General features: G+C 44.5%; 1 protein-coding gene across 1 annotated transcript in view; it reads right to left on the reverse strand.

The window, feature by feature from the left end:
- The window catches only part of UBR5 (ubiquitin protein ligase E3 component n-recognin 5), a 651214-nt gene that overhangs the window by 143362 nt on the left and 489896 nt on the right, over nt 1-17956 (reverse strand). The window contains 1 exon segment of the mRNA XM_030189847.1: nt 372-602. Within this exon segment, the coding sequence (XP_030045707.1) occupies nt 372-602 (231 nt within the window).

Raw genomic sequence — 17956 nt, forward strand, 5'->3', positions numbered from 1 at the left:
GTTGACAATAAAGCTGTACGACTCATGTAAGAGGCAGAGAAGCCAGATGAAGGGTCATAAGAAACAAGGCCCTGTGCAGCAGGCTGTGCCTTTAATCTACTGTCTCATGATGAAGAGTTTTCTGATTATCAGTACCCTGAGCAGTATATCCTAGGTGTGGTAGCACTGTATGAAGTCGGTGTCGTTCATAACTTGAGGGGGGAGGGGGGTGGGGAGAGGGGATGGGAAGGGGGATAAAGCAAAAAACTGTTAACAAGCTGATTTGAGTTGTCACGTTGTTATTTGGAATTGATCTTCATTCAGTGTAAAGAATGTACAAGTTTCATTGTTCTCAATAAAAAAGATTTAAACATAAATATTGATTTAGGTACCTTTTCCGTTCCAGCTGTGGTGTGTCCAGTGTTGTCTGTTGATTCATTGCTTTAATCCAGTAAATGAGAGCCTGAAAAACATATGCTACGTGTTTCAACGAGCAAACATCCAAGACTGGAAGAACATCCGAATGTTCATCATTGTGAGACCGCATCAATGAGAGTGCATAGTTTAAGAAATCACCCCGTGCTGACATCATTCCCTGCCGGGCGCTGAGTAAAGTAGCTCGTCTGAGGAAGAAAAAAAGATACACACATAAAAAACTCATGATTATAAATAAACTTCAGGAGATCATTAAAGACCTACTTATTCAGAAAAGCATTCCCCACTGACATAAATTAGATGCATCAACTCTGCAACACAGCAAAACCTTAGACTGTACTGGACACCATATATTCCTTCCTACCCTCGATCCCCATGTACCTGAATATACCAACCTACCCGACCTAACATCAAACTGTATTTGTTTCCATACCGGACTTGGCGATCGCCTTTACGGTACTATGTAAGCCACAATGAGCCTGCAAATAGGTGGGAAAATGTGTGATACAAATGTAACAAATAAATAAATAAATGATAAATAAAAAAAGTAGCTTTTCTAGAGTGCGAAACTCAATATTCAGAAAACAAAATTATATTAAAGAAAGCAAGCCTAAGCAATTACTTTTAAGCCATCAAATGGGGTGTACATACAGGTACAGTAGGTATTTTTCTGTCCCTAGAGGGCTCACAATCTGAGTTTGTATCTGAGGTCCCAAGATCACAAAGAACTGCAGTAGTATTTTAACCAGGCTCCACCGATTCTTGGTCCGTTGCTCTAATCATTACACTGCTCCTCCACTCCATTAAGAACAGTTCAATAAAGAATATAACACTGCCAAATAATTTTGTTCAGCTCCACTACATGACAATTTTCAAGACTCACCTTGGTCAGAATCTGAGGTTAAAATTTATATCATATAATGGTAATCATCCATGCAAGTTTGAGCCTGACTTCAGTGGCATGAATTTGCAGGACTATAATGTAAAGAGCGAGCCCAATAGCTCTCATGATAACTTCTTGTGCATTATCAGAGAAATGCTTTAAAGAGCAATTTTTAATTTGTCCCAATATTGCGGGATGCTCAGGATAATCATGTTACCATTATTAAAGATACTTGCCAATATTTTCATAATCATTATAAGACATTGGGGATCGTTTTCAGAGCACATAGATTTAGAGGGTTGCATAGGGGCTTGTTTTCGAGACGCTTGGAAACACAGGGTGCCACAGGTTGGTTACTTTGTGTGTCTAGGTGCTTTGAAGATAAGCCTCATAATAGCCTATATGATTTTGTTGGTTTGTGAGAGCCTCTTTGGAAGTGAGCCACTTTATATACTACCTCAGCTACTGGACAGGTAGATTATACTACTTTTTTTTTAATAGTTTACATTTTCCTTCATTAACTGAAAATTTATGTTTCAATAATGGTGATAGAAAGCCAGGAGTGTTTAATGGGAGAACAGAGTAATGGATGCAAAATATCCCCATCAACTTCAAAGCAGCTTATAGATGCAAAGAAAAAAAACACAATTTTAAGTGTTTATATACAAACTACTAAAACAGGCCTCTTTCTGACACAAATGAAACGGGCGCTAGCAAGGTTGTCCTCGGAGTGAGTATGTTTGAGAGAGTGTGTGTGAGACTGTGTGTGAGAGAGAGAGAGAGTGAATGTGCGTGACAGAGAGAGTGAGACTGGGTGCGAGTGTGTCTGTGAGAGTGTGTGTGTGAGAATGAGAGTGTGTGCCATGGGCCCCCCTCCCTCCAAGTTCCAGGGTCATCCCCCTCCCTTCCCTCCGAGTTCCTGTGTCGTCCCCCTCCCTTCCCTCCGAGTTGCAGGGTCGCCCCCTCCCTCCCTCCGAGTTGCAGGGTCGCCCCCCCTCCCTCCGGGTTGCAGGGTTGCCCCCCCCCCTCCGGGTTGCAGGGTCACCCCCCTTCCTCCCTCCCAGTTCCAGGGTCGCCTCCCTCCGAGGTCCAGGGTTGTCCCTCCCTCCGAGTTCCAGGGTCGCGTCCGTCCCTCCCTCCCAGTTCCAGCCGCACTGGTTCAAAGTTTTAAAAATCATCTTCAGAGGAAAGCAGCGTTTATAGACGTGCAGCCTCGGTCCTTCTCTCTGTGTTAGCTTTGGTCCCGCCCTCATTGCGGAAAGAGGAAATGAGGGTGGGACCAGAGCTAACAGAGAGAGAAGGGCCGAGCCTGCACGCCTGGTGGCGGCAACTTGGGGGGCGTGGCGTTGTGGCGAGGGTGGCAGGGGCAGGGCCTCGTGCGGTTGGTCAGTGCTGCGGCTGACGTTCCCGGAACTACGTGACGTTCAGTAGCCTTACAGCAGAGCAGCGCACGAATGCCTCAGCCAGACAGCCACGCAGTCAGCTTCAGAACGTTGGAGGTGCGTTTTATTAGATAGGATGCTACAAGCCTAAAAAATAAGATGGGAGAGATTAAAGTATTACTGAATGGAACCTTCCCCCCCCCCCCCCCCTTTTTTTTCGGACTGAGCGAGGCACCTGACAGGGTTGCACCGTTTCCAGCTCTATTTGTGTTCAATATTGAAACTTTAGCTTTGGAACTGCAGTGAGATCCTGGGCTCCAGGGTATACCAGTAAGTCCCCAGGAATTGAAGGTTGCACTTTTGTGGTGACTTGCTTGCTATACTTACAGCACCTCAAGTTTCTCTATTCCGAGCACTTCATCTATTTTGGTCCTCTCTCTGGTTTGTGGATTATTTTGATAAGTCAGAGACACTCTGTCTTACAGAGGGCACAGAAAATCGATGGCCAGGATCCATTTCCCTTAGATAGGCTGCCAATCATATGGAATAAGTTGTTTTATATATTCCACACCATCGGTCACAGCTCTATACTCTCAATGCAACCTCTCTATTGAAAGTGTGTCAAGGTTTATGTAGTAGGTGGCAGAATCTGCAGATTTCTCTTTAGGGATGGGTACAATTGACAAAAATGATTTTATTGTCCAAATGGCTCTATCCGCTGCAGCATTTGCCACTCATCTTAAAACCCATTAACCTTAAAAAAATGAATAAAGGTTTTTCTTTGGGGAACAAAACAATCTAGGATAGGACTTGGATGTAGGGTTTTTGGCACTTCCAAGTCTTGTGATGACCCTGGAAAATACCACAGGGGGTTAAATTGACTTCATCTGACCTTTTATATGCCAGGGCAAAAAGTCTAGTCCGTGCCTTGAAACAACATTTTAGACCCACTCATTGGGCTTGGGGTCTTAAACGAAAGAAAAAAAAGTTTGGACTGCACATTGTTCAAAATACTTGCTGATTGTCAGCAATGCAGAATTTCAACCGGGGTTATCAAATTCTCATTATAAGCGTTGGGGACAGCAGAGATTGACCATGTTTGTCTCATCTTGTGGAAGACTAGGAAAAAAGGCCCGTTTCTGAAACCAATGAAACGGGCGCTAGCAAGGTATTCGCTTCCTGCAATTAATATTTTGAAAGGGATTGTTAGGAGAAATGTGTTGTCATGCTAATGAATAATTTACATTGTTGTATTTTGTGTAATATCTTTTTTGTTGGTTTTCTGTTTTTTTTTTTCTTTGTGTTGGTTGTGGGTGTGATTGAGAAATGGTGATTCTGCATGTTAGAGCTTGTGTATTAAGGGGGGTGGGGCTGGGAGTGTGTGTGTGTGTGAGTGAGAGAGAGATGCTGTCTCTCCATGGCAGAATGTGTGTATGTTATTGTGGGCGGGGGTGGAGTTTGGTTGTGTGGATGTGAGTGAGAGATGGTGATTCTCCATGGTTCCGCTTGTGTATTTAGGGGTGGGGGAGTGTGTGGGTGTGAGTGAGAGACAGAGATCTAGATTCACCGTGACAGAGTTTGTGTATGATGTTGTGGAGGGGGTGGGGGGAGTGTGTGTGTATGTGTCTGAGTGAGAGTTTTTGTATTAAGGGGGGTGGGAGGGGAGCGTGCGGGTGTGAGTGACAGGGATGCTGTTTCTCCATGGCACAGTGTGTGTATGATGGGGGGGGGGGGGGGGGGGGTTGAAGGAATGTGTGTCTGTTGATTGTCCCTTGGAGAGTTTGTGTATGATGGGGGGGGGGGGGGGGGCAGTGTAGCAGCATGTGTGTGTGAGTGTGGGCACTCACCTATTGGCTACAGTCACAGTTTCCTTTGTATTGCAAGCATTCCAAGTATGCATACCAATAGAAAGATGGTTTGCTTAAAAGTGAGGAAAAAATGCTTTACACACTTTCATTAAGTACCTTAGTGGTGAAGCGATGTTTTCATGATGTAGTTTATGGAGATAGGATGAAAGGAATTAACATATTTTTGAAACTGCCATTTATGCTGATATATTGGATCGTTAGCATGGCCAAATCCCTGAAGGTTGACCTTTTAAAATCAGGTTTCCACTCATCATGTTTTTGCAGCCCTGAAGCGTTGTCCCTCCGGCACCGGCGATTCAGTGAGTCAGCCTTCTTGACAGCGTTGGGGCCTCTTCTCAGGTGCGTCCCACCTCATAACAGTAGGTGGGACGTGCCTGTGGAGAGACCCCGACGCTGGCAGAAGGCTATCTGAATTGCTGGTGCCGGAGGAAGAACGCTTCAGGGCACTGAAAATGACCACGCGGACTAAAGCGAAAGCTGTAAGACTTGGGGGGGGGGGGGGGGGGGGGGGAGAAAGAGGTGCCCAAGGAGGCCTTAATAGACAGGAGTGTAAGTGAGCCTATGTAGTCCATTGTAAGCAAGGAAGCCGGTTTGGTTAATCTGTTTCCACCCCCCGTGACGTGCCGCGCTGTTCATTTGTATAGTAGGATTACCCGTCCTCGACGTCATCACATTTTGACGCGAGGGTGGGGCACTCTCATTGTTCCGCCCTCGACGTCAACACATTTTGACGCGAGGGCGGGGCAGAGAGAGATGGTGACTGACTGACAAACCTAATGGACCTTACAAACCCTTCACTTCAGTGAAGCCACGGAGTCAGCTTCAGAACGCTGGAGGTGGAAATTATTATAGTAGATGAAACGATCCTTTTGGATTATACTGTCATAAAAAGTTCTTATGGGTTGCAGAATAGTGACTTTTTTTTTTACTTACAAATATGACATAATGCTTATTCCTTAATCTCTAAATTTGGTGCAAGTTTTGAAGATTCTGCTTTTGATGAGAATTGGCATCTGCCTCCAGCTAACAAGGGTTTGATTGGTAGATATTATGAAGGATTAAAGAAAACATTAGGACTTTCTCCATGTCATTGAGTAGTGCGGTGTTCCCAGGTCGGTCCTGGAGTGCCCTGAGTGTGCATGGGAGAGTTTTGCAGACAATAGAAGCAGTGTGTGCAGGTCAATCTCGTGCATGTCCTGAGGGCCTGGATGGCAGGGGTGGCTCCAGGGCCGGCTTGGGAGACACTGAAATAGTGGAGAAGTGGAACCAAGAATTTGGTGCTTATTCAGGAAGGGAGCTACAAACAAGCTTAAAGAGTGGACCTGTATTAGTTGAAAGTGCACAATTTTGTGAGCTTCATTATAAATTTATTCTTCGTGTGTATATTCACCCATCTAGGGCAAGGAAAATGAGGTAGCCCACAGATTAAAATTGTACAAAATTAAGAACTGTGGAAGGCACATTTAACACTGTCTCTGGGAGTGCCTGTGACTTTAGGACTTTTACAACATTGCATGGTTACATTTTGGCCAAGTGTATAGCCAAAACTTTGCGGCAACCACTTGCAGAAGTTAGATAGATATAGACCCATTTATAACATGCAGAAATTCTAAGTAATCTATGTCCTTGTGTTTATTGCTCTTTGTGTTCTACCTGGCTCTAACCTGCTGTTAATGGTCCTTTCCAGGGGAGGGTAATGTTTTTGGGGAATGTAATACTTTGGTTTTTATTTTCTAGTTAGAGGGGAATATGGGGTTTTATTGCAATCATGCAATAAACAAACTCGGTCAAACAGAAATTTTTTAGCTGTTGTTTATATGTTTATATAAAAATTTAATAAAGAGATTTAAAAGACAGAACATTTTTTATGAAACAGTGCTGGGCCTGCTGCTTTTTAACATATTTATAAATGATCAAGAAGACTGGGAGACTGGGCATCCAAATGGAAGATAACATTTCATGTGAGCAAGGGCAAAGTGATGCATGTAAGACAGAGGAACCCAAACTATAGCTACATGATGCAAGGTTCCACATTAGGAGTCTATGGCGAAACACGGAGCTTTCATGCTTGTGATTTGTAATGTTGCCTTATGACACTTTTTCCCTGTCATAGTATTTTCCCTGTTTGGCCAGCAGGTGGTGTCTGTCCTCTGCACTATAGCTTTAGCAGAACTCTGTTCTTTTAGCTTACGTTCCCCAAAGAAAAGATGAAAACCCTTGAGGAGAAGAGTAACCTGCAATGCCATTGGTCAAACACCCTTAGGGTTAATGCTCTGTACCCTGATTGGCCCTGAAGCCCAAGATCTAGCCCAGAGGGTTCTGGAATTCTCCAGTCTCAGAGAAGGAGTATGTAGGAAGTAGACCTCTGCACTGAGACCCTGTTCAAACCTTGTGAGCAGTTACTTTTCCTGATATCCCCAGATACTACTTAGGTAGTAAAAAAAGGTGTTTAGTTAGTTTTAATACTGAATCCATCTTATTTTACCTGTTACTGTTTAAAACTTTTACCGTATACTGTTCTACGTTTTTGATAATAAACCTATTAGTTTATTAGCTCTGCTGTCCTGGATTAAGAATCCTGGCAATTTGTATTCTCGGTCCGAGACTGTTTTCCAAGAAGCGTGGGACCCCCTGGGATTGTGCCCCACTGTCCTTAGAAACCACTGAGAAATAACTTGTAGGTGGGAAACTCACCCAGAGGCAAACAGGACCCAGCAGGTGTGTGAAGGGTATGCCAGTGTAGGGGCACATGCACAGGTATAATCAGGCCTGGGCAGTGCTGGGTAGGAACCTCCAGGTGGCCACAGGGTTAACCCCAGGTGGGTGCTAGAGGTAGAGCTCAGGTGTTACATGACAGGGTCACAGCCCAGGAAAATGATATATGTGTCATTGCTGATGATACTTTGAAAACCTCTACTCAGTGTGCAGCAGCAGCAGCTAAGAAAGCAAACAGGAAAGGAATGTAGAACAAAACTGAGACTATTATAATGCCTTTGCATCTTTTCCATGGTGTGAATACTATGTGCAATTCTAGTCACTGTATCTCAAAAAGATATAGAATTAGAAAAGAAACAGAGAAGGGCAAAAAAAAAATGATAAAGAGGACAGTACAACTTTCCTATGAAGAAAAGCTAAAAAGCATAGGGCTCTTCAACTTGGAGAAGAAACAGCTGAGGGGGGATATGATAGAGGTCTATAAAATACTAAGTGGAGTGGAACGGGTAGAAATCAATCACTTGTTTACTCTTTCCAAACATACCAAGGCCTAAGGGACATAAACTGGTTACCAGAAAACTGCCCTCTTTTAATGCAGCTCCCAGCGGCATAAGTTCAAATGAGGGGCCCCAAAGTAAAATTTTGATGAAGGTCCCCTGTGGTGGGAAGGTGGAGACTATCCCTCCTGCAACCTTAGGTTTGTGGCAAAAAAAGCATGGCAAATGCTACTTACTTTTAAATTACTGTGCTGCCTCCAGACGCATTTATGTACCTCATCTCCCACTAAAGCGAAGTTACTCACCTGTAGAAGATGTTCTTCAAGGACAGCAGGCAACGGAGCCCGGTGCAGACACTGCCTAGCATATATAGCAAGTTGAAAATTCTAGCAGCATCTCACCATGCGTGCATGGGTGTCTTCCTGCCCAACACAAAAGCGCAGTTTCCTTAGTAGAATAATATAGCTGAAGGAATACAACTCCTAGGGGAGGTAGGAGGATATGTGAGAATACTTGGCCAGCTGTTCTTGGAGAACACTTGCTACAGGTAACTTCATTTTCTCTGAGGGCAAGCAGGCCATTAATATTTTTGCATCTGGGAATCACTAGCTACCAGGCTCATCAAAAACAATGATTGAACAATAGGGACTCGAAAACACCGAGTCCTTGAAGTCAATCAACCTTAAACTATATACAAACTAGTCGTGAAGGTGAAGCGAACAGAACAAAACTGGGCCTAGGTGGGTGGAGTTGGATTCTAGATACCAAACATATTCTGCAGAACTGTCTGACCAAACCATCTGTCACATTGGGTATCCTGCTCAAGGCAGTAGTGAGATGTGAATGTGTGGACCTAAAACCACATTGCAGCCTTGCAAATCTCCTTGATGGAGGCTGACCTCAAGTGTCAGCTAACGACGTAAGCCATAGCTCTGACATGACCCTCTACAGTCAGCCCAGCCTGGGCATAAGTGAAGAAGATGCATCTGCTAGCCAATTGGAAACTGTGCATTTGCCAATGGCTACCCCCATCCTGCATAGATCAAAAGAAACAAAAAGCTGGGTGGACTGTTTATGGGCTTTAGTCTACTCCAGACAGACGGCTAGGGCTCGCTTGAGGTCTGTAGGAGTATTTACCTGACATTTCACCTTTGCTGGTCTTGGCCTATACAACCATTCTGTTATAAAAATATGGATTTTACAGCCTGTGGCTGTAACCATAAGAAACCAGCTTACAAAAAGGAAAATTACTGCTGAGCATTCCATGATGATTTCATCCAAGGACATATTATTTGTTGCAAACTAGCCCAGTTATCTCCTGGGAAGATTGGAGAGAGACCCACATGGCTCCAGGAGTATGGGATCAGAAAGGGAGGTTTGCATGCTGTCAATAACAGTTTCATGGCTACAACAAACGCTCTCTTCATAACCATGAAGCTGGCTGGACATTATTACACCGTCTGTGATTGGTCCACAGGTACCATCTGACCTGACCCATGGATGCCAAAAAGTTGGAATGATGAAGAGGAGGAGAGAGAGAGAGGACCAGAAGACTGGCAGGTGGATAGAAGACTCGGAAAGAGCAAGAGACTGACTTCCTAAACACCAGTGAACTGCATACCCTGTAATAAACTCACAAGGTTAGCTCAGCTACAATATACGGCCTTACCTAATGACTGTGTCATCTGCATCCAGAATACAGATCTCAAGACTCATTCCTGGACTGAGACACTTGCTGAGGCTTCAGCTTGAGTCTCAGAGGATGAATCCGCTGTTTTACCATTGGAAGTCTGCCACAGACGGCAAGGTGAGATAACAGGATATAATACCTATGGTCATGGGAATAATTAGTCCTTGGCTTTTGTATGACAGATGGGTTTTATGTCATGACTTATGGTCTGTGAATTTAGTTGCTGTGTATTTTGCATAAAATGTGTGGTGTAAGTTCTCATAATAATCATTAGGATATCAGTATTGTGATTGGTTGTGTAATCACTCATTTAGTTAGTCCATTAGGATAATCATATATCATCTCTCTATATAAAACGCACCTCCAACGTTCTAATGAAGCCTCACTTTCCCAACGTTATAAAAGTGAAGTGGCTGAGATCGCTTTTCCTCCATGAGTGTCTGCCCCGCCCATGCATCAAATGTGATGACGTCGAGGGCGGGTCATAATGACAACAACTACACTGTAAGCAAGGAAGCCCACTGGTTAATCTCTGTTTACACTCCCCAACGCAGCCGTCATTCCCATACACTCAAATCAACCAAAATCGCCGCTGGACCCCGTCCCCCAGCCCCCCTCACCCACCCTTCCTGCAACCGCTCGCTCACTGTTCCGCCGCTCTCCCTTTCCTTCCCGACTCCGGCCATGCTGCAGGATGATTACTACACACGAGTGGAAGTGACCCAATCAACTACACAAGGATCTGTCCTAGGATCGCTCCTCTTCTCCATCTATACCTCTTCCCTTGGTGCTCTGATCTCATCCCATGGCTTTCAATACCACCTTTATGCTGTTGATACCCAGATCTACCTCTCCACACCGGATATCTCAGCTGAAATCCAAACCAAAGTATCGGCCTGCCTGTCTGACATCGCTGCCTGGATGTCTCGCCGCCACCTGAAACTAAACATGACCAAAACCGAGCTTCTCCTCTTTCCCCCTAAACCTGCCTCTCCTCTCCCACCGTTCTCTATTTCAGTAGATAACACTCTCATCCTCCCTGTCCTGTCTGCGTGCAACCTTGGAGTCATCTTTGACTCTGCTCTCTCCTTCTCTGCTCATATTCAGCAGTTTGCCAAAACCTGTCGTTTCTTTCTCTATAATATTAACAAAATTCGCCCTTTCCTCTCCGAGGACGCTACCAAAACCCTTACCCACACCCTTATCACCTCTTGCCTAGACTACTGCAATTTGCTTCTCGCTGTTCTCCCGCTCAGCCATCTATCTCCTCTTCAATCTGTCCAAAACTCTGCTGCGTGTCTTATATTCCGCCAGAGTCGCTATACTCACGTTAGCCCTCTCCTCAAGTCACTTCACTGGCTCCCTATCCGCTTCTGCATACGGTTCAAACTTCTCCTTTTGACCTACAAGTGCATCCACTCCGCAGCTCCTCAGTACCTTTCCGCTCTCATCTCTCCCTACACTCCTCCCCGTGAACTCCGTTCGCTGGGTAAATGTCTCCTGTCGTCCCCCTTCTCCCCCACTACTAACTCCCGGCTCCGTTCCTTCTATCTCGCTGCTCCCTATGCCTGGAATAGCCTTCCTGAGCCAGTACGTCAGGCTCAGTCTCTGGCTGTCTTCAAGTCTAGGCTTAAAGCCCACCTCTTTGCTACGGCTTTAGACTCCTAACCATGACTCTCTTACTCAACACCCTCACTTATCACCCCTACCACTGCAATTTCCCCACTCCTAGCTGTCTGTTCGTCTGTCCAATTTAGATTGTAAGCTCTGTTGAGCAGGGACTGTCTTTTCATGTTAATTTGTACAGCGCTGCGTAAGTCTAGTAGCGCTATAGAAATGTTTAATAGTAGTAGTAGTAGTAGTACACTGTAAGCAAGGAAGCCCACTGGTTAATCTCTGTTTCCACTCACCAACACAGCTGTCATTCCCATACACTCAAAACCAAGCACACCTAGGAGCTGCTGATCCACATTGTCGGTTTTTTTCCCCTTCTTCCATCTGAAACACGTCTAAAGCTGTTTCTACTGGATAAACTGTGCCTTAACAGGTAAAGGACAAAAGGTTTTTGTTTTTGGATTCTTACTGCACACCTTTTAAATTTATTTGAAAGCTTCCCATCTGTACATATGAATATCATGACATCTAAATTAAATAGAACTAAAACAGCTTTAAAAATTATTCCACGTGGTACAAACAGCAATTTTAAACTCTGTATTTTCAGATCATTTGTCAACAATACAAAGTTTATCCAGGTAAGTGCCCGTGGCTGCGTCAGCCCCGCCGTTGCCTGTCAATGTGTGCCACTGAAAGAGTATGAGGGAGCTCCAGCTGCCTCTGGGTCAGGACAGGACTTAGCTGGTGGATGCCAGAAGCAGTGTCTCCTTAGGTTGACAGCAAACAGCAACCACCCCCCACCCCAAGCACCTCTGAGGGAGGGAGGAAGGGAGTGGACAGGACCGTGGAACTGGGAGGAAGGGGGAGGGACCCTGGAACTGGGAGGGGGAGGGAGGGGGACTATGGAACTGGGAGGGAGGGAGGGAGGGAAGGTGAAAACTGGAACTGGGAGGGTGGGGACCCTGAAACTCTGAGGGAGGGTGGGGGGGACCCTGTAACTCGGAGGGAGGGGGGATGACCCTGGAACTCGGAGGGACGGGAGGAGGGAGGACCCTGGAACTCGGAGGGACGGAGGACCCTGGAACTGGGAGGGAGGAGGGAGGGGCCCCTGGCACACACTCTGATTCTCATACACACACTCTCTCACGGACACACTCGAACCCAGTCTTACTCTCTCTCTGTCTGTCACACACACACACTCGCACATTCACTCTCTCTCACACAGTCAATCTCACACACACTCTCTCAAACATACACACTCCGAGGAGAATCTTTCTAGTGCCCATTTCATTTCTGTCAGAAACGGGCCTTTTTCACTAGTTATCTATATTTTGGTGATCATCTATTTTTATAGCAAGCTATTTTGCTTGGCATTTTGCTTCAGCACTATATATATATATATATATATATATATATATATATATATATATATATATATATATATTTCTTTACCTAATAGATAATATATATTCCATCTGTGGCATTGTTCCTTTTTCCAGCACAGCTAGCTAGCCATTGGGCCAAAGAGGTACACTTCCACTAGACATGAGTCCAGAATAATTGCTATTTAGTAGTGTTCTGTCAGATAAGTACCTCAGTATATATATATTAGGAGTTGTCCTCCTGGATACATACCCCTACATATTGAGGCAGCTCATCCTAGCCCCATTCTTAGTGACTGGGTTCCATTACAAGGACACACACAAACTGTTCCAACTTGTGAACAAACTAATAGACACATCATCAGTCACGAACAACAGCAAAGACATACCAGAAGCCGATAACCTCGCGAAGTACTTTAAAGAGAAAATAGTACAACTGCGACTAAAAATACCTGCCAGCCCTATCGAATACACAGCTCTTCTAGAATGTCTGGACCCAGACCCTGGAGTATACCCAGCAGATAGGACCTGGACCGAATTCGAGCCACTATCGGAAGATCTCATCTCCCAAACGCTTAAAAGATTCGCCAAACTAGACATCTGCCCAACCTTATGAAATTGGTTCCCCAACACTTTATAACAGATCTAACGATACATGTGAATTACATGCTACAAAAGGGACTCTTCCCAAAGGAGAAAGGAAATATCTTACGCACCCCCATACCCAAAGATGCAAAGAAAAATGCGAGTGAATTAACCAACTATAGACCAGTAGCATCCATTCCCCTAATAACCAAAGTAACAGAAGGTATGGTCACCAAACAACTCACAGAATATCTAAACAAGGTCTCAGTACTACAAGAGTCCCAGTCAGGATTTCGTTCCAATCACAGTACCGAAACAGTACTAGTTACGCTCATGAATAAATTCAAACAAACGATTGCAACCAGCAAGAATATATTACTTCTACAATTCGACATGCCAAGTGCCTTCGACATGGTTGATCATGGAATCCTACTACACATACTTGAATACTTCGGTATCGGAGGCAACATTCTTAATTGGTTTAAAGGATTCCTAACTACACGCTCGTATCAAGTGACATCAAATTCGACTACATCAGCCACATGGACACCCGAATGTGGAGTTCCACAGGGATCTCCCCTCTCACCGACCATATTTAACCTAATGATGACACCCTTGGCCAAACTACTATCTAAGCAAAACCTCAACCCATACATTTACGCTGATGATGTAACGATCTACATCCCATTCAAACAAGACCTACAAGAAATCTCCAATGAAATCAACCAAAGTCTACATATCATACACTCCTGGGCAGATGCCTTTCAGTTAAAACTCAATGCAGAAAAAACCCAATGCCTAATACTCACCTCCCAACACAACACGAGCAAATTCACCACCATCGATACCCAAAACTAACTCTACCAATTTCGGAATCCCTGAAAATTCTTGGAGTCACCATTGACCGGCACCTAACACTTGAGAATCACGCGAAAATTATGACCAAAAAGATGTTCCATTCAATGTGGAAGTTAAAAAGAGTAAAACCATTCTTCCCAAGAACCGTTTTCTGGAATCTGGTACAATCATTAGTACTCGGTCACCTAGACTACTGCAACTCACTTTACGCTGGCTGCAAAGAGCAAATACTCAAAAAACTCCAAACAGCCCAGAACACAGCAGCCAGACTCATATTTGGAAAACCAAAATATGAAAGTGCAAAACCCCTACGCGAGAAACTACACTGGTTACCACTCAAAGAACGCATCACGTTTAAAGTATGTACCCTAGTACATAAAATCATCCACGGCGAGGCCCCAGCTTACATGTCTGACCTGATTGACCTACCACCCAGGAATGCCAAAAGATCATCTCGCACATTCCTTAATCTTCACTTCCCAAACTGCAAAGGCCTAAAATATAAACTAATGCACGCATCAACCTTTTCCTATAAGAGCACGCAATTCTGGTACGCATTGTCATGTAACCTAAAAGCGACCTATGAACTGACCAACTTCCGAAAACTGCTGAAGACCCATCTTTTCGACAAGACATACCACAATGACTAAAACATGAAATCCCCACATATATCTAGCAAGCAATGTTAAGAGCGCCTCACATTATATCTTTTTCATGTTTTCCATTACCATGCAACCCAAAATTACTTCTGTAACACTAAATGTCAACTCTCCTCTCATTTCCACTATCCACGATATATTGTAAGCCACATTGAAACTGCAAAGAGGTGGGATAATGTGGGATACAAATGCAATAAATAAATAAAAAAAATTCCTGTTCTTGCTAGTTTTTTGTGAGGATTTTGTTTTTTTTTTTTTGTCTGATTTATGGTTTTGGCTTCCCCTGTCTGTTGCCAGAGATTTTATTGCCCTGCTCTGTTTATCTAACCTCTGTTAGAGTGTCTGGTTTATTACTCAGCTATTTCTCTGTATGTTGAGGTTTTTTTTTTTTTCAGGATGGCATCTCCTATGCCTCTTTTATCTGTTGAACTCTCTGTGTTCTCTGTGCTTGCGCCCAGCACGAAGGATTCTCTCATGTCTGATTTACAATCTGGTTCTGCTAAGCAGTGACGTAGCCACAGTTGGGCCTGGGTGGGCCAGGGCCCACCTACTTAGGACTCAGGCCCACCTAACAGCAGCACTCATTTAGTGGTAGCTGGTGGGGATCCCAAGTTCTGCCAGTTGATGGTGCTGAAAGCATTGCTCTCCACTTCAGCAGTCTGAGCTTCCTAAGCTGACACCTGCGCATGCTCAGTTTTCGGCGCATGCCTGCTGCAGGCTGCCAAGGTGGAGAGCAGTGTTCTTCCACCAGCTGAGATATATTTTTAAGTTGGTGGGGGAGGGGTAGAACACTTGGTGCCCACCCACTTCTTGTCTAGGCCCACCCAAAATCTGCAGTCTAGCTACGCCCCTGCTGCTAAGGTTTCAGCTCTGCAGTCTGAACTCCAGCAGTTGTCATCTGGTACCATCTGACCCATGGATGCCAAAAAGTTGGACTGAAAAAGAGGTGGTGAGAGAGAGGACCAGAAGACTGGAATTTAGCTGCTGTGTATTTTGCATAAAACGTGTGGTGTAAGTTCTCATAATAATCATTAGGATATCAGTATTGTGATTGGTTGTGTAATCACTCATTTAGTTAGTCCATTAGGATAATCATATATCATTATCTTCCCTTAGACACGAGTCCAGAATAATTGCTATTTAGTGTTCTGTCAGATAAGTACCTCAGGATATATATATTAGGAGTTGTCCTCCTGGATATATTTTTATTTTTGTTACATGTACCCCGCGCTTTCCCACTCATAGCAGGTTCAATGCGGCTTACATATTATATACAAGTACTTATTTGTGCCTGGGGCAATGGAGGATTAAGTGACGGGCCCAGAGTCACAAGGAGCTGCCTGTGCCTGCAGTGGGAATCGAACCCAGTTCCCCAGGACCAAAGTCCACCACACTAACCACTAGGCCCCTACAGGTCCAAGGTATGTACTACACGGGAAAATGTTGGCAGAACAATGGACTGGTTAAGATGAAACTGACACTACCTTAGGAAGAACTACCCTGTTGTGATGAAACTTCATGTAAGGAGGATCAGCTACTAGGGCCTGAAGCTCACTGACTCCGTGAGCTGAAGTGACCACCACCAAAAACACAACTTTACATGTCAAATACTTCAGATGACAGGAATCAAGTGGCTCAAAAGGAATTCTCATCAGCTGGGTTACAATGTCATCTAGATTCCATGACACTGTAGGAAGTTTGACCGGTTTTTTTTTTTTTTTTAATTTTTAACAAGAATCTTTATTAAAGGAATCGACATAGTACAATTGAAATCTTTACAAACATAAACCTTACAGATTCCTCTTCATATAGCATCCATGGTACATAAAATCCCCAAATGACTTCTTCATATATTCTCAATAACATTTCTTGTAACATTTAAACCTTTTTATTTTATATTTCCCCCTTCTGAACAACCCCTCCCCATTGACCGGGGGTTTTGACATCAAACCTCTCATGAATCGAACTAGAGACTGTATAGAAATGAGCTTACCCCTACACAAAAATGGTAAGCATTGATTGCACTGAGATTACAGAGTTGGTTTTTTAAAGCAGACTCAGATAGGTGAAGGAGATATTCAAACAGTTTTTGTGTAGGACAAGAGAGGATCTAAGACCTTGCCCTCACACCAGGCGACAAACCTTCTCCATTTAAAAGAACAACACCTCGTAAGTGGAATCTTCCCTGGAAGCAAGATAGATTTTGGAGACACCCTCAAGCAGATTTAAGGACTGAAATTCTATGCTCTCAACATCCAAGCCATCTCCACAGCTCCCCGGAGGATAACTCCAGAAGGAGAGGGAACCAGATCTGTCTCGGCCAGAATAGAGTGATTAGGAACATTGCTCCCCAATATTACCTGAGTTTCAGCAAAATATTCTCTATGAGAGGTACTGGAAGATATGCATACAGAAGACCTTTCCCCTTTGAAGGAAAGAGACATCTGATGCTAGTCTGTCATGTGATCTGAGCCTGGAGCAGAACTGAGGGATCTTATTCAGATGAGTGGCAAAAAGATCCACTGAGAGGGTGCACCACTCTTGAAAGATCTTGCGGGCTACGCCCATATTGAGAGATCACTTGTGAGGTTGCATTACCCTGTTCAGTCTGTCCGCCAGGCTGTTGTCCTTGCCAGGCAACTATGTTGCTCACAGGACCACCCCGTGAAGGAGGGCCCACTGGCACAAGGGGTAAGATCCCATACCCCCCTGCTTGTTCAGATAATACAATGTAACCTGATTGTCAGTTTGAATGACAACAATTTGGTTCTGTAGCTGATCTCTGAAAGTCTTTAGAGCATTCCAAATAGCCCTTAGTTCCAGAAGGCTGATGTGGAGATCTGCCTCCTGATCAGACCACACTCTTTCAGTGTGAAGTTCATCCACATCTCAAGATGACGGCATCCATTGTCAACACATTTTGAGGAGGTGGTAAGTCTCACAGTCAAACTGGGCCGAATTGTCCACCAGAGGAGGGATTGAACAAGCTCTGGAGGAACCCGGATTACATCCACTAGGTTCTCAAATGAAGGCGAGCCATGGCAGTGACATGCACTGTTGAGGCCATGTGGCCTAACAATCTCAACATCTACCAAGAGTTGACCTGCCTGCTGCTCCAGACTTGTGAGGCAAGTGCTATCAAGATATCTACACTCGCAAGGGACAGAAAGGCCCAAGCTTGCATCATATCGAGCAGGGCTCATAGGTATTTCAATTGCTGAGTTGGGATTAGATGAGATCTGGGGTAGTTTATGACAAACCCTAGGAGTTCCAGCATCCGAATAGTTTTCCTCATTGACTCTTGCGCTGCTTCTTGTGATGTGCTCTTGACCAGCCAATCACCCAGGAAGGGAAACACAAACTCCCACTCTGTGTAGCGATGCTGTGACTATTGCTAGACATTTGGTGA

Source organism: Microcaecilia unicolor, chromosome 1 (genome assembly GCF_901765095.1).
Source record: "Microcaecilia unicolor chromosome 1, aMicUni1.1, whole genome shotgun sequence".
In the NCBI taxonomy this organism is placed as follows: domain Eukaryota; kingdom Metazoa; phylum Chordata; class Amphibia; order Gymnophiona; family Siphonopidae; genus Microcaecilia; species Microcaecilia unicolor.